Raw genomic sequence first — 24,389 nt, forward strand, 5'->3', positions numbered from 1 at the left:
TCGCTCGGACCCTTTGACCTCTACGCCAGCTTGGTTGGCGCACTAGCTCCTTTTCGTCGGTTCATCCGTTTTTCAGAGCGTTTGTTCTCCTTATCGGGGTGGCGGGCGGAGTTTGACCCAGCTGGTTTCGGGGCACGCGGAAAAACAGCGGGCCGAACGGTATCGGGCCACGAAGACCATTGAACGGAGACCAGGGCGGGCAACGGGGACGAGACAATCGGGACGACTCGAGACCGGGGGCGGCCAACGCGCCGCCCGGTTCTTCAAGTCGAGATGATTTTGTGAAGTGTAAAAATGAGCGGAATTTTTTGCATCATTTTTGATGATCGGTCGTGATGTTTCAAGCGACATACCCTGATTTTATTGAGATTATCCTCCACGCGGCCCGCACGCTAAAAGGAGTTTGACGCCCCCGCTTTAGGCAAACGATGGAGCGGTCGCCGATCAATGCCGACCCGTTTTCCGGGCACGCCGACAAAACCGACCGGTCGCCGGTCCGCGACAAGGATGGAAACGATGCGTCCCGGAGCGGAACTCCGGTCCTCCAGGCAGGGCCGGTATCCCGTATTTTTTTGATGCCCCCTCTCAGGAAGGCGGCGGATGGAAACGACTAGCTTATAAGCAAGCTCCGCGGGGGCTCGGAAATGATCCTGAACATTTGAATCGGGTGCGATGGGGGATACTGCAAAACATGCGGACCCTCTCGGACCGGTACCTCTCAAACGCGCCCGATTCAAATGATTGGGATCATTTCCCAGCTCCCGCGGATACCGACGCTCAAGGACCGGAGTCGGACTCCCGCGGTCTAGACGAACAACGTGCTGGTCTCCTGCAACTGCTGAGCTATGCGCTCCATGGCGGAGGAACCGCTTTGCCAACAGGACGCCAAATGATGAGACAAACATTTTAACCCGCTAGATGTTCTTGTTTTCATGTCATCCGTTTGAATTTTCGGAATTCTGAGAAATGTTGACATGGTATACTTAAGGCAACGCAGTTTAAAGAGGCGGCGAACGTGCGCGGACGACCGCTAGGCGGAGTTGCGATTTAAGACTAGGAAAGTGTCATTCACGTATGAAACGCATACATGTATGAGTGGACGCACCTCTCGACAAACGACGGACCGGGCGCACAGACCACATTGAGCGTCACGCTTAATTGGTTTGCCTTTTTACAAAATGTTCTTTTTTTATGTATTACTTTCGTGATAGCGTACAGTCGGGGCAGCGCGGTCATACGTTCGAGCGGTGGGGGTAACTTCCGTCACTTTTATTTTGTAAGCGAAGACCGGAAACGCCGCTCCGTCTATAGTGTGCGCCTGCGCCAACGCTGGCGAGCGGGGGCAGCTTCTCTTCTTTTTCTTCGCGGCGCCACGCCGCGATGCGGAACCGAAACCGGCGAGCCGGACCGCTCCAGACCCGCGAAAAGGCCGCTCGGCGGAGGTTTGGGTTCGGCTCGGTCGGGCGAAGTCGTGCTCGCGGACGCCATGTCGCCGGAAGCTAGCCGCTAGCGGCCAAACCATGAGCGGCGACGGCGCCATCGGCCGCCGCATCAGGAACCTGCTCAGATCCCCGTCCATCAAACTTCGTGGGCGGGGCCGAGCGGCGCGTCATCAGCCGGGCGACAAGGTGCGCCGCGGCTCCGTTCGTTCGACTTGTCCCGGTTTGCGTTGGGCGCCCGCCTTTGCAGCGACGGCTCGAAATCGCGAACGCGTCACACCGCAGTGACGTTTGAAAAAAGAACGTGCTCGTTTGACGCGGTGCGGTGATTTATCGCGCGCGGCCGTTTGACACGCGGTCATCGACGCACGGTCGCGCTTAGGTGTGGGGCTTTTGACATCTCCGTCCTCCGACGCGCCGGATTTACTCTAAATGATCGGCAGATGTTGAGCAGGTCGCCGGAATCAGGTGTGTCGGAGGAGGGAAACCTCAAAAGCAAGCGGGGCAGCCGCCTTTGAGGACTGACCTGCCGGTGATATTTTTGGCGCTCGAGTCGGAGGAGGGAAACCTCAAAAGCATGCGGGGCAGCCGCCTTTTGAGGACCGACTCGACGGGGATTTGTTGGCGCTTGATGCTTTGACACCCGGTCGCGTGACCGGGCAATTGACTTGTCACTCGTCATTCATCACAACGTCAAAGTCACAGCGACGTCCGATACGCGCAAAACGAAATCCCGCAAATGGGATCCGATCGGCCTCCTCGTCCTCGCTCGGCGGAGCTTGATCGGTTTTCGGCCCAGGTGACCTCCCGCAGTCGAAACCGTTGGACGACCGATCCTTGGAGGTTTCGCCAAGTCACGTGACCCGCGGCCGATCGACGCGTCTGCGTTTACGCCTTATATATAAGTCGCTGCTTGGTCACGTGACTTGACAATTGACCGCACGATGACCGATGGGGGAGAGGGGGGGTCATGTGTTCATGTTTGCCACGGGTATTTACCCCTTAGGTATTTGGTCATGTGACTTTTGGTTGCACCGATGGTAATTCGCCGAGGGTCACGTGACGTGCCATTTGAAAGTGGCCAATCGGACACCCGCTCATGTGACTTTAATTGACTTGTGGTCAGAGGTTTAACAGTCAGAGGTTTAACAACAGACACTTTGATTCTTGAATCGTGCCACCTGTGGCCATTTGACACGCGGGCGGGGGGGCGGCCATTTACCGCCTCGGGCTTTCGTTACCGCTGGGTCATTTTCAGGCGGTCGTGTGACTCGAAAGACTTGAAAGTCCACAACTTGGCGGACGGTCGCGCGACCGGACAATCCATTTGCGGTCAAATTGATGACGTGCGGTCAATTGTCTTGTGACGCACGGTCAGTCGTCGGAGGTTTCACGCGGCCGTGCGCTCCTCCGGCTTTTTTCTTTTTCTCGCTTCGGCAAGCCATCCGTGCTCGCGTAGGCCAAGTGAGCTCGCTCGACAAACGTTTCCGTGCCGGCGCGCGTTTGGATGCGCCCGCGGCGTGCACCGCGCCAACCGGTTCGACGAGTCTCGGCGCTCGCGGCCCGAGGAGGAAGGTGACGCTCACGGGATTTGCTCTGCCCCCCCCCCCTCCTTCGCAGGTGACCTTGGAGAAGGTCCTGGGCATCACGGCCCCGGGCAACCGAGCGCTCTCGTGCGACCCGCGCAGCGGACTCGTGGCGTATCCCGCCGGGTGAGCAGGGGGTGTGCAGGGGCCAAGCTTTGGGGTCAAAGGTCAAGGTCGCAGCAATGTCCAATGCGCGCAAAATGAAATCCCGCCCCCAAGCTCGGTGGAGCGTACAGCCCCCGGCTCGATTCACCCGCAGTCTAAACTCGTTCAAGACCGGTTTTGTTTTGTTAAAGAATCCAGACTTTTTTTTCTTTTTTTTCGCCAAAACTTTTCCAGTACTTTGTTAAAGGAGACTCTAACACAAGCACTAGAGTAATGGATTACTTGAAGCACTAACGTAATCAATTCCAAAGTCATGACAAAATGTCATGGATGACTTTACAAATGTACTGAAGTCATTGACTTTGGCTTTTCTATATTAGTCTTTGATTATTTTAGGTACCTAAAATTCTAAAATAATTGATCACCAAAGCGATCGATGACCTCAGATGTAAAAGTAAATGATTACCCTTTTTAGGTAGTGAAAGTAGTGAAGGAATTGATTACTTTGCCTTCCAAAACTATTCAAGTCATACTAAAAGTTGGAAAGTAACTGACTATAACAAATGGATGACTTTTGATGGAATGGTAATTGATGACTGGCTTTGGTACTGAAAGTGATTGATTACTTTGGTTTGCAAAACTGTTCGATATCAAAGTCATCGATTACAAAGTGATTGTAATCGATTACTCTCGGTACAAGAGTACTGGCAATTATTTTAGGCGTTCAAGTTATTAACGTAGGAGTTCAATTTGTTTCTTAGGAAGCAAAAGTAATCAATTGCTGTGGTCGTATTTGCGCCCTTTTCCACCCGTCACATTTTTTTAGCAGCGACGACTTGTTTTGTTTTTTGTTTTTTTACTAGTCACGTTTTCATTCAAGTGTTAATGTTTGTCGGTTTGATTGCGACCCGCCGCGTGCGCAGGTGCGTGGTGGTCCTGCTGCACCCTCGCAAGAACAAACAACGGCACATCTTCAACGCATCCAGGTAAAAGTGGCGCCCGCCCGCGTCGCCTCGCGCTTGGCTGAGGCGGCCGCGTGACGTCTTTGCAGGAAGACGGTGACCACGTTGGCCTTCTCGCCCGACGGCAAGCATGTGGTCACGGGCGAGGTGAGTCCCCGGCCCCTCCCGGCCCCGCCCGGCCCGGCCCGGCCCGGCCCCGCCCGGCCCGGCGCTCACGCCGACGGCGCTTTCCCCCAGAGCGGGCACATGCCGGCCGTGCGCGTGTGGGAGGTGTCGAGCGGGGCGCAGGCGGCGTCCCTCCAGGAGCACAAGTACGGCGTGGCCTGCGTGGCCTTCTCCCCCAACGGCAAGTACGTGGTCAGCGTGGGCTACCAGCACGACATGATGGTGCACGTCTGGGACTGGAAAGTAAGGCGCCCGCCCGACCCCTTCCTTTCGCTCATCTCAATTCGCCGTCGCCGGGCCGCGCCCCGAACAGGAAGGTTCGGGAACCGCTCCGTTCACTCGCGCCCGCCGATGAAAAGATCGGGGACCCCTGGAACGACATGGCCTCTCTGCCCACGTCCCGGAACGCTTTGCCGCGGGCGGGCGATTTATTCTTTCAAAGCAGCGGAGGCGGGCCGTTCGTCGGTCGTCCGACGTTTTGCCGAAGGACAAAGACAACGGGCTGCGACAGACGGAAACGCGTCGTAGGTTCGGCCCGTCGTTTCGTTGGTCGCGTGCCAAACGTTTTGCCAGCGGTATGAATCTTGCAAATTTCCCACCCCGATCGTTTGAATCACGCGCATCGAAGGAGAGAAAGACGGAAAAGTTTCAGGACGTCCTCGAGGACCGACCGCGTTTCCGCACCCCCGATCTAACCCTTTTCCAAAGTTGTAGTCTCAAGGAACCCTACTCCGGGGATGAGGTTCCGGTACCGAGAGGAGGTCGCGGTCGCCGTCCCGGGAGAGAGTCGAGCCGTCCCGACCCCGCCCCCTCCCCCTGTGCGCAGAAAGGCGTGGTGGCGGCGGCCAACAAGGTGTCCAGCAAGGTGACGGCCGTGTCCTTCTCGCACGACTCGTCCTACTTTGTGACGGCGGGGAATCGCCACGTCAAGTTCTGGTACCTGGACCACGGCCGGACCTCCAAGGTGAATCCGGCGGCGCCTCCCTCCCGGCGGCGGCAGCGTCGCTAAGGCGAGGCCTCGGGCTCTGCGCGCAGGCTAGCGCCGCCGTGCCGCTTCTGGGACGTTCGGCGCTGCTGGGAGAAGTCAAGAACAACCTGTTCTGCGACGTGGCTTGCGGCCGGGGTCGGCAGGCGGCCTCCACCTTCTGCGTCAGCGCCTCGGGCCTCCTGGTGCAGCTGGACCAGCGCCGCACGCTCCACAAGTGGGTGGAGCTACGCGTGAGTCTGCGCCGTCCTTCGCCCTGGGCGCCAATGCGCCGACGCGCTAATGGCGAGGCTCTCCTCTTCTTCTCGGGGTTTCTCTCGCGCTTCTCCTTGGGCTTCCTGGGCAGAGGATTGACTCCGCCCCCGTAAGTCAGTCCCGCCGGTTAGCCTTTTACCCACGTCATCGTTTTGCCTGCTTTTTCCGCATTTTTCACTTTTGTTTGTTTTTTGGGTTTTCATTGTTTTGTTTTTTTGCGTTTTGCGCATTTTTCTTTGTTAGCTTTTGTCTTTGTTTTTAAACTCATCCGATCCCAGACCTGAATGAAATTTTTCCGTAGGAAACCACATTTGATTTGGGATCAAATGTGGTGCGGTCCCAGCGCAGGCGGTAGAGGAAAGACGGTCGTATGGCGACAAGTCGGATTCCTCACGCGTGGCGGTTGTTTTGGAAGCGGGCCGAGAAAGCGCGCGCGAGGCTCCCAACGGGCTTCAATTAGACGGGAAATCCCCCGACGCCAGCCTCCCGACCTTTCCGCCGCGACCGCCGTTCCGCCCCAGGACGGAGGAAGCGCGTCCAGCTCGCCGTTCGGGTCATTGGTAGCGCCAGTCTGAGCGCTCGCCCGACGCCTTTGAAACGGCTTTGCGCCGTCTCCTCCGACCCGGCTTCACTCAGCCGCGCAATTTGTCCATACGGCCGAAAGGGCCTGCGGGCGGGCGGGCGGGCGGGCGACAAGGCCTTGTCGTAGAAAAAAAACCCATTGCCGATGGAGTCGAGAGGCCGGCCGAGCAATCCGGTGACAGGAAAGCCGCGGGGGGCCGCGAGGATAGACAAAGGAACGGGACGGAGACGGGCAAAACGCGTCCCGCTCCGCCGAGAGAAGACGGAACGTTTTAGGAGTCCTGACCTTCAATTTCTTTCCTTTGTTTAGCTGCAGAAGTGCCCAAAAGTGGCCAAAACAATCAAGCGCTCGGTTCAGCTTTTAACCACTTTGCGATGGATCGGCTTATTGGTTGACGTATTACTTGGCGCGCTCGACCACGAAGGAAAAGCAATGGAATACTTTTAGTCCCCCGTTCGCCCCCCGTTTCCTCTCGAGACCTCCTTCAGCCGCTTCTATATAAGAAACGAGCGCCGAAAAAGGAAAAGTACGTCTTTGGCACTGAATGAGTCAAGTTTGGATTTCTCTTCTTCTCTTTCCTGTCTTCATGTTTTCATTTCTTTTTTTTCCCGGGGGCGATGCCACGCGTTTGCCGGGCCGCAGGCGTCCCGGGCCACCTGCCTGTGCGCGACGGACGAGCTGATCTTCTGCGGCTGCTCGGACGGCGCCGTGCGCGCCTTCAGCCCGCACACGCTGCACTTCGTGGCCACGCTGCCGCGCCCGCACTTCCTGGGCGCCGACGTGGCCGCCATGACCCACGCCAGGTGAGAAGGAGCGGCGGTCCCTCCCCCTTTTCCGCCTTTCTCTTTCGTATACTTTCTTACTCTTAAATAGCTTGAAAAATGGGATTCCCCGAGTACTCTTCCAAATGTGAGGATTTGAGTTTCCTCCTGGGGGTAAAAGGGGGCCGGCCCGCCAGCGGATTTCTAACTGCGGGCTTGGTCCTCAGCGGTCTGTTCGCCACGCGTCCCGACGCCCGTTACCCGGACGCCGTGGCGCTGACCTACGACCCGTGCGCCGGTTGGCTGTCGTGCGTGTACGGCGACCACAGCGTGTACGTGTGGGACGCCGGCGACCTCCGAGACCCGCGGCGGGTGGGCAAGCTCTACTCTGCGCTTTACCACTCGTCCTGCGTGTGGAGCCTGGAGGTGGGCGCGGCGCGGCGCTCGGGGCTCCGGGTACCGCCCGAGCCTCGCCGGACCACCTGAGCCCCGCGTCTCGTCCGCAGGTGTTTCCCGAAGACGGGGGGGACCCCGGGAAAGCGGCGCTCCCGCCGGGAAGCTTCTTGTCGTGCTCGTCGGACAACACCATACGCGTGTGGAACGTGGACGCCCGCCGTTTTCCCGACAACGTCCTCAGCCGCGTACGTTTCCCTTTGATATTCCCCGTGCAATTTTTGCCCGGCTCGCCGCTCCCGTAAGTCCGTCCCGCGGCGCTCCCCGGGGGTCGGTGTCGGTCCGGCGGCGGCGCTCGGGGGTCGGTCTCGGGCCCCGTCCCCGTCCGCGAGTCCGGCTCGGTCCGCCTGTCCCCCGGCGTCCCCCGAATTTTTTGCCGGCTTGACTCCGCCGGGCCCCCTTGCCGCACGGACGCACGCAAATCCTCCGTCCTCCGCCCCCCAGGATCTTCACAAGATCATTTACGTGGAAGACAACCCCGCCGCCCTCCCGGACGCCGACGGCGTCTCGCCGGCCGGCCAAACGGCCCCCGACGCGCCGCCCCCCGATCAGAGCCGCGCCGGCGTCCGTTCGCTGAGGGTCAGCCCCGACGGGCGGCACCTGGCCTCGGGGGACCGCGCGGGCGTCCTCAGGTCGGTGGTCCCGCCCGCCGGCGGAACGGGAAGCCCGCGCCCCGTCGCTCATCCTGCGGCTTTCAGGGTGCACGACGTGCGCACCATGGAGGAAGTGGTCAACGTGCAAGCGCACGACGGGGAAATTCTCGCCCTGGACTTCTCCCAAAGCCGCACGGGTGAGGCCTCGTCTCCGGCGGGGCGCCGTCCTCGTCCCGCGACTTAGGCGTGTATTACGCCACGCGCGGGCCGCGCCCCCTTAATGTTTCCTTTTCGGCGTATTGCTTTTCGCTGTCCCGGTCTAGAAAGAACCCTAACCCTAACCCGCGCAAAATCAGCGGCCTTTTTGGCAACCGCTCGCGTTCCGCGTTTGCTTAGGGTTAGGGCAAGGTTGGGCAACTTCAAATAACACCGCGGAAGAAAGACGATTTTTTTTTCTTCTTCCAAAAGTCTTTATCAGTTTCTAACAAATCAATTCTTTGACCCATAGGATCCCTGTTACGATTTTTTTTTTTCACATTTTTATTCAGATTTATTTCGATTGATTTTTCCACTATACATTTTTTATCTCGGGACATGTGGTCCTCCAGTTTACTAAATTGCAAAAGGAACAGGGGCATCAGCATGAAATGTTAGGGAAATGAGGAGGCGTGGCTTCGCGCGCCGGCGACGCCCGGGTCAACGTCGGGATTCTTGTCATGCGACCCACGGTGTCCAGGTGTGCGCTTTCTCGCCACGGCCAGCCGCGATCGCCTCATCCACGTTTTGGACGCGGCGCGCGACTACCGCCTGGTCCAGACCCTGGACGAGCACTCGTCCTCCATCACCGCCGTCAAGTTCGCAGGTCGGTGACCTTTGGCGCTCCGGGCCGGGGCGTCTACGGCGCCGCGTCACCGCCCCCTTTTCCCCGCCGCAGCCGACGAGGGCAAAGTGCGGCTCATCAGCTGCGGCGCCGACAAGAGCGTCTACTTCCGCACCGGGCTGCAGGTGGCGTCCCGTCCCGTCCCGTCCCGTCCCGCCGACCGGCGTCCCCTTAGCCCCCCGACCCACTTTCCCTGCCGCCCCTTTCGTCAGACGGACGGCGGCGGCGTGGAGTTCGCTCCGACGCATCACGTGGTGAGGAAGAGCACGCTGTACGACATGGACGTGGAACCCGGCGGCAAGTACGCCGCCGTCGGCTGCCAGGACCGCAGCGTCAGGTGACTCCGCCCCCCCCCCCCCCCGGCCGCATCGGGGCGCCCGAGGTGACGCGCGCCGCTCTTGCGCAGGATCTTCAACGTCAACAACAGCAAGCAGAAGAAAATGTACAAAGGTTCCCGCGGGGAAGACGGGACGCTCATCAAGGTGGGCGGGAAGGAGCGCGCCGGTCGCCGCGGAGACCGGGGCCCCCCGTTATCATCTTCCGTCTTCTTGCGCTCCTCAGGTGCAGATCGACCCCTCGGGCCTCTACGTCGCCACTTCCTGCTCGGACAAGAGCATCAACATCTTTGATTTCTACTCTGGCGAGTGCGTGGCCACCGTGTTTGGACACTCTGGTTAGCCGGCTGCCTGCGTGCGTGCGTGCGTGCGTTTTATTCGAGGTGTGCGTCACTCACTCCTACTTTGTCCCTCAGAGGTGGTCACCGGCCTCAAGTTCAGCAGCGACTGCACGCGCCTCATCAGCGTGTCGGGCGACAGGTGCGGCGCCCGCTCTCGCACATACGCGCAAGGGGAGGGGGGTTCCGGCCTCGCGGGGACGTCCCGTTGACATTTCCCGGCCCCTAACCGCCATGACAGATTTCCTCGTTGTAAAACCTTAACCTTACTTTTAATCGGACAAAAGCGCGTAGCGCTTCAAAAAATCCATTCGCGGGCCGCAGGTTTCACGCCGTGTCCCAAGGCGAGTTCTGACCTTTCCGAGCCTTAGTCTCTAAAAGCGAGCGTTCCCAGCCAAAAGTGGTCCCCGCAAGGACAGCGGAAGCTGCGATGGGGTCCCCGCAAGGACGTTTCCCAGCCCCTGAGCGTGACGCGAACCCGAAGCAAAATTGGACACGGGAAGCCGGAAGGGGTCCCCGGAGCGTAGCGTCAAGCGAGCACTTGTGCGCAGCTGCGTGATGGTGTGGCGCCTGGGCCCCGAGCTGACCCTGCGCATGCGGCAGCGTCTGGCCCACCTGAGGCTCCCGGGCAGAGGCCCCGCCTCCCGCGACAGCGACGAGGACGAGGAAGCGGGTGACGCCGCCGACCCGGTGAGTGGGCCCCCCCCCCCCCCCCCCCCTTGTTTGTTTTTCTCCCCAGTGTTCTCCGCGTGGTCGCCTTTCATCCTGGCGCCGAGACGCTAAGCTCCGGAGTCCCGAAACGTTGACCTCCGCCCATCTTTTGATTTTAGGCTCCGCCCGTCGGGCGGCTTCCCCGCCGCCGCTGGGCCAAGAGTTCGTGGGGTGGCGCCACGGTGACGTCCATGTTGGACCTGAGGCAGCTGGACTCGGTAAGCCTGGCGCCTTTTTCTAAAACCTCCGCCACGTTGTTTACCCACCCGCGTCCCGCCCTGATGAAGACCCGCCCGCTTGAGGACGGCCCCTCAGAGGCGGGGCTTCGCGGGGCCAATCTGCAGCTGGGAAGTCGCCTCAGTCTGCAGGTGAGTACTGCATACGTGTGTGTAAGTACGCACACACACATATATATAAAAAGGTCACCGTAAAAGGCGCGGCTGCCGTCCCGACCCGAAACAGGCGGAGCACACGGAGGCGGCGGCCATTCGCAGGCCGGACCTGGCCCCGCTGTCCGACGGGAGTCCGGAGAGGGAGGAGCTGTTGCCGGCGCTGTTTCCCGACCAATGGGAGGACAGCGTGAGCCTGAGCGGCCAATTCGAGGTGAAGGGCGCCCGGGAGGACAAACCCAGTCCGGATAGCGGGTGCTCGCTCAGATTCAACTCCGGAGCCTCCAGTCCCGACGCGGCCAAGGATGAGACGGCGACGGCGGGTGCGCTCGGACGTACGGCGGTGCCCGCGCGCCAAAGGTTCCGTCCCAACACTTTGGTCTTTTTCTCCCGCCAGACGGCGAGCGGGCGGACGGTCTCGGCGACGACGCCGACTCCCCGGACGAGGACGCCGGAGCGGTTCCGCGGACCCCGGACCAGGAGGCCTTCCTCAAGAAACACTTTGGCACGCTGGGCGACGGGACCCCTCACGGCTCCGGCGAGAGCCTCAGCATGTCGTCCAGGTTCCTCTACCGGAACTCCGCCGCCAGGTGGCCGCCTCGTCCGGTCCTGGCGTCTTTGTGCGCTGTTCCCGCTTTCGCCGCGGTCCGCTTCTGCTGGTCGTGACCCCCTTCCTCCCCCGTGTCGCCTTGCGTTTTTCGTGTCTCCTCGCGACAAAGTTCTGCTTCTGCCGGTCACGCCTTCCTCGCCCGGATCGGATATCCTCTCACGTTTTTTTCCCTTCCGCTCCCCAGCCGAACCGAGTCGGGCGGTCCGGGCTCCGGGTCCGAGCTTGGGAACCGGGACCCGAGTCCGACGCGGGCGCCCGCCCCGATGGAAAGTCGTCAGCCGAGAGAGGGGGAGCGGAACCTGGACGCCGCCGCAGGGAAGAAAGAAGCGGACCTCGGTAGGATCGCGGGCGGTCCGGGTATAGTGTGGTTCTTTACGTTTTTTTGTTTGTTGGGTTTTTTGGCGACCGATGCGATCCTGCGATCCCTCGTTTTCTTTTTCTCCCCGTCAGGTGGCGCGACCCCTCAGCGTCCCTCCTCCCTCCCCTCGGTCCCCCGCCGCGCCCCGCCCGCCGCCCGGCCCCCTCAGGAAGCGCCCTGGAAGTGCCCGAGCCCCTCGGCGGGCGGCGCCCGCTCCTACATGAGTCCCACGGCCAGCTCGGCCGCCAAAATGTGGCGCTCGGCCTCGCTGGGCGACGCCCTGGAGCGGGCGGGGCTGACGGCGCCCCCCGCCGCCGTCCCTTGCCTCTCCTCGCCGGGTTGCCAAGGTAACCGGCAGGCCGCCCCGCTCCCCCGCCTCCCGCCGCCCGACGAGGCCGCCGCGCTCGGGGCCGCCACGCTCGGGGCCCCCCCCGCCCCCGACGCAGGTTTGGGCTCTCGTCTCGCTCGTCCCTTCATCCTGTCATCTTTGCGTCTGGGCTCGCCTTCATCATCCCTCCTCTTCCTGTCTGTCGGCGGCCGGTGAGACGCTGTCCCCGAGACCCTTTTCTCTGTTCCCGCCGGGGGTCCCCGACCTTCAGAGCGGCGGTCGGGGACCTCTGCCGTCCGTCGACCGAAACGACAGCCCTTTTCCGCGTGGTCCCGTCACGCGACGTGTCACATTCGACGCCTTTATCGCCGCAGGGCCGCCCGCCAGCGTGGAGTCCTGCCGAGCGTTGGCCGATCAGATGCTGAGCTGCTTCAAGCGGGCCACGCGCCTCTACAGGACGGTACTGTCCTCCGTCCCGACCTCCCGGCCCCAAAAGGTCAATCGAACGTCGCGGGGAAAAAAACGCGGCCGCCTGTCTCGACCCCGCAGATGAGCGGCGCTCGTCCGGAAGACGGAGATCCGGAGCGCGGCCGGATGGCCGGCGTCCTGTCCGACGCCCTCCGGGCCATGAGGGCGGAGCTCCAGTCCCTGCCGCTGGAACCGGGGGGCGGGGCCCTCGCCCAGACGGCGGACCGGCAAAGGACGGCGGCCCTCCTGGAGGAGTACTCCGTGCTGCTTCTGCAAGCCGTCAGCGGGAAGCTGGGTCCCCGCCCTCCCTCCTAGGGGGCCCCGCCCACGTCCTCGCCATCGTCAGCGACGCTTCCCGTTTGCGGAAGGGACTTCCCGTCGCCCGCGTAGGGACGGCTGCACTTTAGTGAGCGCTAACGCTCGCTTGGAGGATGCGGAGCGTGGAACGCAAGTCACGTGAGCTTTTTGGGACCGTTTCGACTCTTCTTAAATAAATGGGTGCAATCAAGTTATTAGTGTGGACGCTAGCATCTTTGGGGCCCCACCTGTAGCACGGGAGGTTTTCGCTTTTGCGGCAGAGGACAGTTAGCAAGTGGCATTCTTGCGGCAGAAGAGCGGTCAAGTCACGTGACTAGCGCGTGACGCCAGGAGTGCCACTGCGCCTCACTAGTTAGCTGCTCGCGTACACATGGAACGCTAACGTCTTAGCTTGTCTCATTTTCGCTTTTGTGGACAGTTAGCACGTGGCTCTTTTCGCGGCGGAAGACAGTCAGCGGGTGGCGCCAGGAGGGCGACTGGGCCCCACTTGTCATCTGCGCGCGCACAAATTGGCGCTTCAGCTGCGCCGTGAGCCATCAATCGTTTCCGCAATTCGATCCGGCGAATTTATTCATCGTGACAAAAATGTCTTGATGCGATCTTGAAATCTGGACAAATCGAGTAGATGATAGCCTGTGGTTGATAGATTGCCTTCCTGACGAGTCGGCAACGTTGAATATTTTACCTCGGGCCAGCAGATGTCGCCAGCGTTCCGAAAGAGTCACTGCCTCTGATTGACCGATTGATTTTGGTAACTCCGCGTGCAAAGCGCGTGCGCGCGCGCGCGCGCCAGCCCGCCCGTCCGCGGCCGCATCATGCCCAGATTGGACGCAGCTGCGCGGAGAGGCGCTCCGGCAAATTCCGGCAACTTGTTCCTGAGCGACTTTTGGCTTTCGGCGCTGGACGAGGCATGGACGAGTCGGCGCTGGAGCGTTACTTCGATGACTCCATTGCGAACGTGAGCGATGGCGGGATTTGTTGCTCATTTTTGATATGAGCGAAACTGCTCTTTCTGGAACATATGTTTTTTCTGTGTGTGTGTGTAATACTTTCAGTAAGACGTTTTGCCTCTTGCCGTGGACGTCGCTTGTGCGCAAGCCGCACCGGTGCTCACGTTTTGGTCACGTGACGTTCGCAAGCTGAGCTCTGATTGGTCGCCACCCGAGCCTCGAGCGCATGTAATGCCAGAGGACAGCAAGTGGCAAAAATGTTTAGTTTTTTTTTCTTTGGAGAAGTATCCATCGACTGTCATCAACTCGGGTCACATTGATTGGACAGAATTTGGCGACACTACTGCCACCTAGCGGCTCATACACGAATAAATAACATGGTAGATCTTGGGGCAAAAAAAAAAAGTTTTTGTTTTTTTTTGCATAGGACTCAGGCTTCTTGACCACGGAGGATGCGGACCCCTCGCACGCCCATGAGCCGCTCCCGTGCTCTCCGAAGGCGGGCGGCGACCTGGCGGCCCACCTGGACCTCAGCTTCCTGCCTGACGAGCTGAGCGCCAACACGCATGACGCACAAGGTACCTGTGTGTTTGTTTTATATATATATATATATATATATATATATATATATATTTAAAATAGGCAGAAAGGGTGTTTGTGTGCATGTGCATGCGTGCCTCTTGCACCTATGGGGCCAACTTTGCCCTTAGCTCTCTCTGAAGGTCAACACTCGCTTTAAGTTTGGATTTTGTCTGAGGTTGGGTTCTGGGTCAGGAAATGCAAAATGTGCACTGAAATTGTCGTAACGGCAAGACAGCGTGTGTCATTTGAAGTAGCGGGCTACCTGGCCGCAGGTTTTGCCGGCCGCGACGAGGGCGCGGCCCAAGGCCGCGACCAAGAGGGACCTTCTTCTTCATCCTCGCGCTCGGCCACCGACGGCGCCGTTTTCTGTCCCATGACCCCCATGACCCCAATGACCCCCATGACCACCATCACGGAGAGGTCAGGGATTGTCCCGCAGCTGCAGTAGGTCATGCCGCCGTCTTGTTTTTGCCTCACATTTGGGACTCTTGTCACTTGTGTCTTTGTTCGAAAGTGCACCTGTAAAATTGTGGGGGGCGATGCTACGTGTGTGTTTATGGGGGGGTGGTGTTTTTGTGCTTTGTTGATTTTGCTTGGTGATGTCACAAATTAAAACTGCAGTTGATGCATAATGCATTCTGCAGCCACAAATTTCCCTATTGCCGTAGCTGTTTTTTTTTTTATTATTATTAGCCCCCACCCTCCCATTTTAAGGATTTTCTCCACATATTTTGAATGTTGAATGTTTATTTTTTTTTTTTTTTTTGGTAATACAGTATAAATAAATAAAAAAAACTTGACATGTGCCCTCTTGTGGTGAATGGTGACGTTACAAGTTAAAACTGCACTTGATGCATAATGTAGCCCAGCAACTGCATATTTGCGTTGCGTTGTAGCTGAGTAAAAAAATTAAAGACATTTTTCCCCAATGTTTTTCTAGTACACAACGTGTGTGTGTGTGTGCGCGCGCATATATAATATATACACACACCATCTGGTGGTGAATAGTGGTATTACTAGTTAAAACTGCTGTCGATGTTTAATCCAGTTGGGCCACGGTGAACTTTCATTTTGCTGGCCTACGCGGTCAAGTCGCAAATTGGTTTTTCCTGCGCACGTTCAGGTTTCCCAAGTTCCTGCCGCAGTTGTGTGTGTGTGTGTGTGTGTGTGTGTGTGTGTGTGTGTGTGCGCGCGCGCGCAGGAACATCGTCTCCACGGTCAACCTGGGTTGTCCTCTGGACCTCAAGTTCATCGCCCTTCAAGCCCGAAACGCAGAGTACAACCCCAAGGTAGGCCGAGCCCACCTCCGTAGTCGAGGGCTGTAGCTGGGACGCTAGCACGCTTATTGCTTACTGTCGCGCCTTTAGCATTAGCGGGATTGGTCGAGTGTTTAAGAGGAGCAGATGTTGAGGCGTTGACGTCACATCGTTCCTCCAGAAAATTTTTCATTCAGCATGTAATGTGTGTTTACTGTTAGCATGTTTAGCTTGGCATGAGCACATGTTTCGCTCAACCATTTCCCTTGCATGTTTTCCATGAGAATTTAGCGCAGCGCATTTAGCATCAACATGTTTCGCTCAGCGTTTTTAGCTTGGTATGATTCATGTTAACATTATTCGTCCAAATCATTAAGCACGTTTAGATTTAGCATTTTGACTTCAGCGTGTTTAGCATTTCGAAATCTTGCGTTCGCCATGCTTAGCTTTAGCGCGTGGAGTTGGGCGCGCTCGGCTTTAGCGTGTCTCGCCTCACCGCTAGCGCGTTTCCAGCGCTTCGCCGCAGTCATAATGAGGATCCGCGAGCCCAGGACCACGGCGCTGATCTTCAGCTCCGGGAAGATGGTTTGCACCGGAGCCAAGAGGTCGGTACCGAGGGACGCGGTCGGTCCCGTCCGGCGCCACGTTCCGACGCCGATCCCGCCCGCCCGCAGCGAGGAGCAATCCCGACTGGCGGCTAGGAAGTACGCCCGCGTGGTGCAGAAGTTGGGCTTCCCCGCTCGCTTCCTGGACTTCAAGATCCAGAACATGGTGGCCAGCTGCGATGTTTGCTTCCCCATCCGACTGGAGGGCCTGGTCCTGACCCATCAGCAGTTCAGCAGGTCCCCCCGCCGCGTCGCTCCTACTTCTTGCGCAGTCTCGCTACTGTTGCGGGGTTTCCGGCCGATCTTCCCCTTCCGGCTCGAGTAGTCTGTGCTGGGCCTGTGCAACAACTCGTTACCTACAACTTCTCTTTCTTGTTCATGCAAGTTCTCAATCTTGTCCATGTTAAAGGTCAAATATTTGACGTCGACACTACTCGCTCTTGTTCCAGCTCAGGTTCTAAGTCGTTTCATTCTCCACAAGTATTTCACACTGATACTGTACACGCTCCTTTTCCTGCTCAGGTTCCTAGTAATGCTCCTGTCCACATTCTTTTGATTGTGTTCCTGTACGTTGTCCCCTTCTGTGAAACGTCCCTATCCTCCTCCCGCTCTTATCGCCGCCGCGGTCTCTTGCTCCCGTTCTTGAATCTCTTCCTGGCGAAGCTTCTCGTTCGTCAATCTTTGCCACCGTTTTACGTCGCTATTTTTTCGGTCCCGCTCCGGTTCGGGCTCCTCGTCGCACCCGTTTCGGTCGTCCGTATCCCGTTCTCGTTCCGGCCGACGTTGACGGACCGATCTTGTGCCCGCGCAGTTACGAGCCCGAGTTGTTTCCGGGCCTCATCTACCGGATGGTGAAACCTCGGATCGTCCTGCTCATTTTTGTGTCGGGGAAAGTCGTGCTGACGGGTAGGCGTCCGCGCAGTCCGCGGCGGGCCGGGCCGGGCCGGCGCTCAACGTGCTTCCGATCGCAGGCGCCAAAGAACGCGGGGAGATCTACGAGGCCTTCGAGAACATCTATCCCATCTTGAGAGGCTTCCGCAAGCAGTGACCACGCTGGCCCGTGGGATGGCTTCCCTCTCTTTTTGTACATAATTGCTCTTTTATGTTGGGACTCTGTTTTCACCAGAATAGAAAAGTCTATGAAAAAAAATATATACAATCATTAAAAAGTCTTGTCAGCAAACAAAGTGATCTTTTCAAACATCCACCCCGAGCTTGCCAGTCAGCGCAGGCGGGACACGCATTGTGACGGACAATTGTTTGCCCTGTCTAAAATCGAGCCGAGGGCATCTGCAAGTTTTTGTCGGCAAAATTGCCTTTTATTCTGAAGGAGAGGAAAATGATTTGATCCGGACGGAGCGGCGCTCATTCATTTCTAACTTGCAAAAGGATACGGGTTTTGCCCATTGATTTGATACGAAACTACAGCTGTGTGTTTTATTTGCGGGGCGGCACAAACGACTTGAATATTGGGGGCGATTCAGTCCAAAATGAGCTCCCCTCTCCGGGTATTTTGTACAGAACGACCCCGAAAGCTGTCAAAACGAGGCAAGTAGCGCTGGCTAACCGTACGCGTTTTCATATGGTTTGGTCTTGCAGTGGCGTGGGAAGGAAAAATCAAAAAGCAAAGCGCGTCGCCGTTGTTGACGTACACGGTGGAAGCCCCGCCCGCCAACGGTGACGTCACGACGTAAACAAAAGTTAAAGCGGAAGCGCGTTTCCTTAGCTGGCGGCGTTGAAAAAACGTGACGTAACCATGGAAGCCTGCCACCGTCGACTACTAAAGATGAACGGTTGAAAAGGAAGAAGAAAAACAAGCTCGCCCCACTAGCATGGCGTCCTCGGCGGGGCTCGCCGCGGACCGAGAGGCCTGCTGGCCCGCGAGCGGACAGCCGCCAGCTCCGGCTCCGGCTCCGGCTCCGGCTCCGGCGCCGACCGGGCCCGGGCCCGGGCCCGAAGCGGAACCGGCGCCGCCTCGGCCGCACCGGGCCGCCGGCGTCATGGTGGAGTCGGTGGATGACGCGGAGGGTCTTTTCGTGGCGGTGGAGCGGTGCCCGCTGTGCTGCACGTCGCGGCGGAGGTTAACGTGCGCGCGTTGCGTGCAGGCCGGAGACTTCGTCTACTTGGACGGCAGGAACGCGGAGAGGTGAGACGCGAGTCGCGGACGAACGCCGAGAAAAGCAGCCGGCGACGTCGTCAGAAATGTAGAAGCTCGGTGCTCGGAAAAAAAGGACAAAAAAGGGAGCGTGTCACACACCAAACGGTCCGAGTCTGTGCTCAACGACGCCTCGCAGTCCGCTTCTCGGCCGGAGCGTTTGCGTGAATATCAAACCGACGCGCGCGCTCGCTCGCGAACGTTGTTTACGTCCGCTTAGGTCGCCGTTTCGGCCGAGTTAGCATAGCGGCTAAATTGGAGTTCTGTTAGCGTTTAGCCGACGCACCACTTTAAGTCGAGCGTTCCCGTCCCTCGCTCAATTCTGCTCGACCTAACCTAACCTAACCCCGTAGCGAACTTTGCCTATTTTCCTTGTTTTGGCCCGAGCTAGCATTGCAAACTCATTGCGGTCCCGATAGCAGTTAGCCGTCGAAATATTCGATCTTCTCACATGAGACGTAACTCTGTAACGTAGCGTACCCCCTCCCTCAGGAGTTTTGATAAGAAACATTCCAGGCGCGCGCGAAGTTGAAGATTTAGCATTGTAGCTAATCGTAGCAGTTAGCCGACTTTCTGCTAAAGTCAAATCCCGTCTCCACTTTTCTCACAGAATGCTGCTAAACCTAGCCACGTAATGTTCCATTCGGATGAAAGGGTCAGTTCCGTTTTAGCGGACTCTAACCCATTTCTTCAAAGCATCTCGGCATCCGTGCGCAGAAAGTTGTGAGCTTTTGTTTAATACCGTTGTTTTGCATCTTCCTGTGCGTTTAGAATGCATTTGACAGCGTTTTGGTCTACACGGCTTTCCGCCGTCATTCAACTCGGATCGTCGTCCAAGAGTTTAGTCCAAGGGTGTCCAAACTCAGTCCAAGGGTGTCCAAACTCAGTCGTCGGGGCTCGCGCGTTTTTGGCCTTTTCCCTCCTCCGACACACCTAATTCAAACGATCGGCCAAAGCTCGATAATCGTCCCGGCGGACGGAAACATCCCAAACGCGCAGACCCTCGGGGACCGGCTTTGGACGCCCCCGATTTAGTCTCGCCGTCCCGTCTCGTGCCCCAGGTGCGCCGACAAGATGGCGAGGCTCAAGAAGTTGAAAGAAGAGGAAGAGCGGCTGCAAAACAGGTGAGCGGCCGCGCCGCGCCTTTGGTAGACGTCAAGTAAACGCCGCCGCCGCCTCCTCCTCAGGGTGATCCACAGTATGCAGGAGAAGCTGCGCACCGACGAGACGGTGAGTTTGGCAAGGCGCCGTTGGCGGCGGCTTTGACAGGAAGTGTCTTGTGACTGCGTTGTGTTCAGAAGTGGAAGATGATGTGGTGCCGCGTGAAGATGGAGCAGATCACGCAGGCGCTCGTCTGCGCGCGCCAGGAAGTCAAGAGCGGTGAGCCGGCGCCTCGCCTCCTCGCGTCTTTTGTCGGCTTTTTCTTCATCCGAAAAGTTGCGAAAAAGAAAACAAAATGCAAACAAATGGCATTGGAACGGATATTTTGATCGCGGGGGCGGCTCGGCACTTTGGCCTCACCGAGTCGGAACGGGGCCGGCTCCGGCCTTGGCGCGCGGGTTCCCTCCGGGCGCTCCGGCTTCCCTCCGGGCGCTCCGGCTTCCCCCCGCCCTCCGAAAGCAAGGAACTACTCGATTGTCCTTAGGCGCGATCGGGTGCGCGCACGCTTGTTTGGCGCACGCGCGCCCCGCCGTCGGCTGGCAACCGCTTCGGGTTATTCGTCCATAAATCCGGTCGGGGTTCCCCGTCATCCGTTTGACCTTTTGTCACGCGGCGCAGACAAGGAACTGCTGCTGCAGTCCCAGGAGGAGCGCCAGCGCCTTCAGCGCCGCGCCTGCCGCCACCGGCAGAAGCAGGAGAAGATCGAGCGGCACAACCGGCGCCTCGGCGAGCTGCTGGAGCGCCGCGAGCGGGAGCTGCGCGAGCGGCTGGCTCAGCTGGCGGCCACGCGACGCCATCACGTCGCCGAGTTGATGGCGCACATCTTCCCCACGCGCGAAGAGAAGGCCTGCAGCAGGTGAGGGCCCCGCGCCGGTCGGCGTTCTCCGTATTTTGAGAATTTGCGCGCCCCGTGCCGAGGGCCCGACCGATGACGGGAATGCTAAAAATGACGGTAACGCAAGGAAAGAAAAAGGAAAAAAAAGAATTCGACTGACCTGAATGTTTTATCTGCCGCGTTTCTGCAGTCAATGTAGCGTGCGTCACTTTACAGCACCGCCGAGCGAGCGGTGGACAAACATGTTCGCTTGGGTGAAGAAACTTGCGTTGGCTCGACTCACTACTTGCCATTCACGACTTTACTGGACATTTATTTGGGGTAGCTCCCTTTCTTCGTCCTGGTTTCAGGTTTCATGCTCTTAAAAGCATTCTGGGAATGCAGAACACATTTGCATTCTTTCTCCGATTGGCTCTTGGCCAGGACATGCAAGGTAGAAGGTTTTTTTTTTTTTTTCAGCAGTACTTTGTTTTACTAGTAGTGTATGTGGCAGATGAAATGTTGACAAATGTTCATAAAATCGTCTATAGTTATAGGGCAGGCGGTTATAAATGAGAACCGACATCCACCAAAAATCGGGGGGGAATGCGCGATCGGCGTAAGACGACAGCAAAGCGTCAGGTGGGTCTCGATCGGGGTTGTCCGAAGCCGCTCCTCCAATTGTGCGCGTTTTTCGGTCCCCCGACAAAACCCAATCGGAGGGACGGGGATGGTTAACAGGCTTCCGCCGAGCTTGCCGAGAATCGGGTGTGTCGGAGGACGGAATATTGAAAACCGTGCGAGGTGGCGCCCGCCAAGAGCGGCTTTGGACACCCCCGATGGAAATGAAGCCGACCTAGTTCCATCTAATAGGCTAAGCGCCCTTGCAGAGACCCCGCCGACGTGGCGTCGGAGTGCGACGCCGCGCTGACGTCCAGCACGGTGAGCGAGCTGGCGGAGGCGCGCAGGACCACCTACCTGTCGGGCCGCTGGATCTGGGACGACCAGAACGGGGAGACCAGCGTCAGCATCACGGGGCCCGCCGTGGCCCTGCCCGGCAACGGCGACTGCTCCGCCTACTACGGCCGGGCGGACGAGAAGAGCGGCGAGCGCGGCCCAGGTCGGTGCGGCGCGCGCTTTGTCGCCGCTCGGGAACCGCCTCGTTTCTGCGGAGAACGCGCGACGTCGGGGGGGGGGGGGGCGGGACGCACCCGCAAAAGCGCCTGTTTGAAACGCTGCCCTCGGGCGGACGCCACGGGGGCAAACGGCTTCTGCCCGCGAGCCGTCCGGATTCTCGACGGATCCCTCCCTCGCAAACTCATCTGCCGCCCGCTGCGCGTGTTTATTGTTATTTATTCATTGCTCGATTACGGAACTTAGCCCGCCGCTCGGGCGAGTCAACCGAATAAGAATTTCACGGCGTGCTACAACTATACATACGACAATGATGTCGAGCGGCCGCTCGCGCACGCGATGCGCCTCCGCAACAAGTCGGAGCTCGGAGGGGTCTGTGGACCACGGCGTTTGGACGTCCTTTTCAGAACTGGACCACATCAACCCGGCCCACACCATCAGCGCCGCGCTTTGCTACGCCACGCAGCTGCTCACCGTCTTGTCGCACATCCTGGACGTCGGCCTGCCCAAGAAGCTGTGCAACAGGTGCCGCAAACGTCGCCCTTGAGTGCGGCCCCCTCGTTTTGGTGTGGCTTTTTCCTTCTTTTTGTTGATTTGCTTTTATTTATCCGTCTCTCCCTCTAGCGAGTTCTGCGGGGACAACCTCAGCCGCTTCCGCTTCACGCGCGCACTCGGCAAGCTCAACGCCAACACGCTGCACTTGTGCTTCTCGCAGGTAACCGCGGCAACCGCTCCATCATATCGTGTGCGTATAGGCTCGCGGTGATCCTTGCCACTTGTCACCCTCAAGGCGTCACGTAATTTTTTTGGTATAAATGCACTTGCTGCGGGCGCTCGTCTGACATGTCAAAAGCGGCTTTCTTTAGGAAAAATTCATGTCGCGAAACAACTCGCGCATCTTCTCCTCTCGCGCGTGCGAGTCTCTGGCGTGTATATTCAGGATCGACGTATGTGCGTGCGTGCGCTCGCAGCACGTGGACTGCGACAAGCTCCACCCGCACCACACCCTCCGCAACATCATGTTCCTGGTGTCTGCCGACAACGCCGACCTGGGCAGGTGACGACGTCGCTCGCCCCGCTCTGGCGCGCGACCACCCGCTGACGGCGCCCCCGGCGCTTCAGGACCGGACCCTTCGAGGCGAGCGCCGACCTGGAGGAGTCCATGGAGTTGGTGGAGCCCGAGGCCCCGGGGCCCGCCGAGGAGAGCGCGGACGAGGCGGTCAGCGACGACGAGACCGACCTGGGGACCGACTGGGAGACGGTGCCCAGCCCGCGATTCTGCGACATCCCCTCGCAGGTAGCGACGCCGCACTTAAATCGGAGGGCCTTGACAAAGCTCTGTGATTCCGTTCCGGTTAGAGGCTCGTATCGTGAGATTTGCAAGCTTCCGCTTAGGGGACGTTGGCCATTTAATTACTTTTTAAAATGGGATTTGTTTTTTGTTTGTTTTTGGTAGGGACATTTTTGCAGTAAACTGATAGTCTAAGCCCTCACACACAAGACATGCGTTACAATTCATTGAAATATATAGACCCCCCCCAAAAAAATGCTCCTAAACGTTTGAATTTATAAGTCATTGAAGCGCTTGATAACGTGAATGTAGTTCATTTGTTTGCCTAGTCATGGCCCTGGTAGACCCCGTAGGAGTCCAATTTAGCCCATGTCAGGCACCTTTACTGCCATTCAAAATTGGAAATAGTCATTTTTGTCATATGCAAACATCGCCCGACCAGAAACTCTGGAAATAAGCGAGCCGCGATCGACTCTTACCCGAGCGACTGCGATGTCATTTTCGGGCGCACAAAAGGATAGCCAGCCCCCGTGCCGCCCGTGCCGCCCGTGCGCGGCCCGGTCGCGTCGTGGTGATGCGGGATTGTCCGAAAAGGACTTTGGGGCGGGCCGACTGAATCCCGCGCCGTCCCGTCCGCAGCCCACGGATCTCTCCCAGAGCGCGCTGCAGGTGTCCCAGCCGTCGGTCAACGCGGGAGGGATGATCTCGTCGGCGGCCGCCTCCGTCACGTCCTGGTTCCGAGCGTACGCCGGCCAGCGCTGACCTTTCCCCTTTGGGCGCCCCCGGCTGGGGATCCTGTCCAGGAGGACGCGCGCGGGCGGCCCCGCCTTTCACTACTCTTGGCGTGCGATCGCGCGGGACGGAACGCCGCGGCCGTTTTTGATTGGCCACCGAAGTCGGGAGCCCGGTCGCGCGCGCTCCGAGGGCCCGCTTCCGCCGCTTTGCTTTTTTCTGCTTGGCGACGGCCCTCCGGAAACCCTCCTGGCGCGGTTCCTCGTCCGATGGGCCCGCCGGTGGCGCCCTTCCTTTCCGGCAATTTGGCAAGGAAGTCGACTACGCGCGGCCGATTCTCGGGCGCAACTGTACGCATACGATTAGGATAATACTCGGGCGCATTTATTCCAGTAAGTAGGGGTAAAGGCTAGGATTTTCGCGGCGGCGCGGGCGGAAACGGAGCCGGCCGAGCGAGCTGTTCTGGAACCTGTAATTCGGGGGTGTCGGAAGCGGGTCCTCCGGGGCCACCGCCTCATTCTTTTTCCAGGTTTCTTTCCCCGACCGGCCCCATTCAAAGGATCGGATCGTCATCGGGCTTCCGCCGAGCTCGTCTGTGACCTCGTCCTTTGAATCGGGGCGGCGGGCAAAGAAAGCTAGAAAACGTGCGGCTTACCGTTCGGACACCCTCGCCGTAATTCAAAGACCGGCGGTCCTCGCCGCAAAAGTTTGCTGGAGCTATGATGTCATGGAATTTTGAATAAACCTTTTTCTTTAGCGATTTTATATATGTGTCGTGTCACCCTACTGTAAAAAATAAAAAATAATAACAAAATGGACGTACAGTGAACCCTCCTTTTTGTTGCGGTTTATCGGGGCGAAAGCCTTTCGCGCAAAGTGAAAGTAGAACCCCGCCCCGTGCCGGCGATAGATGCGAATTTGTAGGTACCGGAAGTTTTCAAACGCGTACGAATACTTTGAATATTTGCCGCAAAAGGTACACGTGCGGATACGCCCTCCACATCGGCCCTCGCGACTAATGACGACCTGGAGAAACTCCGTACTGAAACGGCAGGTGAGTGTGTCTGGATTGGCGTGACACGCCAAA

General features: G+C 58.5%; 3 protein-coding genes across 17 annotated transcripts; all 3 read left to right on the forward strand.

Moving 5' to 3' along the window:
• Positions 1-1,302: 1,302 nt before the first annotated feature.
• On the forward strand, positions 1,303-12,812 carry mapkbp1 (mitogen-activated protein kinase binding protein 1). Of its 10 annotated transcripts, XM_088433451.1 has the most exons (29): positions 1,303-1,628; positions 3,060-3,151; positions 4,054-4,116; positions 4,182-4,239; positions 4,330-4,511; positions 5,050-5,221; positions 5,293-5,475; positions 5,589-5,606; positions 6,723-6,883; positions 7,069-7,267; positions 7,348-7,482; positions 7,739-7,926; positions 7,993-8,084; positions 8,624-8,749; positions 8,822-8,892; positions 8,980-9,104; positions 9,174-9,249; positions 9,329-9,440; positions 9,519-9,582; positions 9,992-10,130; positions 10,271-10,369; positions 10,439-10,519; positions 10,614-10,863; positions 10,938-11,130; positions 11,335-11,507; positions 11,601-11,862; positions 11,903-12,048; positions 12,211-12,296; positions 12,386-12,812. In XM_088433451.1, exons 1-29 carry the CDS (start codon positions 1,521-1,523, stop codon positions 12,617-12,619), a joined length of 3,888 nt encoding a protein of 1,295 aa, XP_088289577.1. In that variant the 5' UTR covers positions 1,303-1,520; the 3' UTR covers positions 12,620-12,812. The 10 variants fall into 10 exon arrangements, with proteins under 10 accessions (XP_088289577.1, XP_088289571.1, XP_088289574.1 ...); XM_088433445.1 differs by having other exon boundaries at positions 1,304-1,628; positions 4,330-4,500; positions 5,084-5,221; positions 11,601-12,048; XM_088433449.1 differs by lacking the exon at positions 1,303-1,628 and adding an exon at positions 1,636-2,238 and having other exon boundaries at positions 4,330-4,500; positions 5,084-5,221; positions 11,601-12,048.
• A 149-nt stretch (positions 12,813-12,961) lies between these two features.
• tbpl2 (TATA box binding protein like 2) lies at positions 12,962-17,196 on the forward strand. Of its 4 annotated transcripts, XM_088433459.1 has the most exons (8): positions 12,962-13,580; positions 14,000-14,150; positions 14,427-14,598; positions 15,356-15,443; positions 15,924-16,015; positions 16,085-16,252; positions 16,827-16,921; positions 16,987-17,196. In XM_088433459.1, the coding sequence occupies exons 1-8, from the start codon at positions 13,533-13,535 to the stop codon at positions 17,061-17,063; spliced, it is 891 nt and encodes a 296-aa protein (XP_088289585.1). In that variant the 5' UTR covers positions 12,962-13,532; the 3' UTR covers positions 17,064-17,196. The 4 variants fall into 4 exon arrangements, with proteins under 4 accessions (XP_088289585.1, XP_088289583.1, XP_088289584.1 ...); XM_088433457.1 differs by having other exon boundaries at positions 15,924-16,252; XM_088433458.1 differs by having other exon boundaries at positions 16,827-17,196.
• A 487-nt stretch (positions 17,197-17,683) lies between these two features.
• On the forward strand, positions 17,684-24,120 carry atg14 (autophagy related 14). Of its 3 annotated transcripts, none has more exons than XM_088433454.1 (11): positions 17,684-18,161; positions 19,232-19,294; positions 19,358-19,400; positions 19,469-19,550; positions 19,950-20,187; positions 21,036-21,269; positions 21,643-21,804; positions 21,904-21,994; positions 22,251-22,336; positions 22,402-22,576; positions 23,210-23,482. In XM_088433454.1, the coding sequence occupies exons 1-11, from the start codon at positions 17,848-17,850 to the stop codon at positions 23,330-23,332; spliced, it is 1,611 nt and encodes a 536-aa protein (XP_088289580.1). In that variant the 5' UTR covers positions 17,684-17,847; the 3' UTR covers positions 23,333-23,482. The 3 variants fall into 3 exon arrangements, with proteins under 3 accessions (XP_088289580.1, XP_088289578.1, XP_088289579.1); XM_088433452.1 differs by having other exon boundaries at positions 17,685-18,161; positions 21,036-21,265; positions 21,687-21,804; positions 22,220-22,336; positions 23,210-24,120; XM_088433453.1 differs by having other exon boundaries at positions 17,687-18,161; positions 21,036-21,265; positions 21,687-21,804.
• Positions 24,121-24,389: the final 269 nt, after the last annotated feature.

The sequence above is a fragment of the Hippichthys cyanospilos genome, chromosome 14 (genome assembly GCF_059441005.1).
Source record: "Hippichthys cyanospilos isolate Australia breed blue-spotted pipefish chromosome 14, RoL_Hcya_1.0, whole genome shotgun sequence".
Taxonomy (NCBI): domain Eukaryota; kingdom Metazoa; phylum Chordata; class Actinopteri; order Syngnathiformes; family Syngnathidae; genus Hippichthys; species Hippichthys cyanospilos.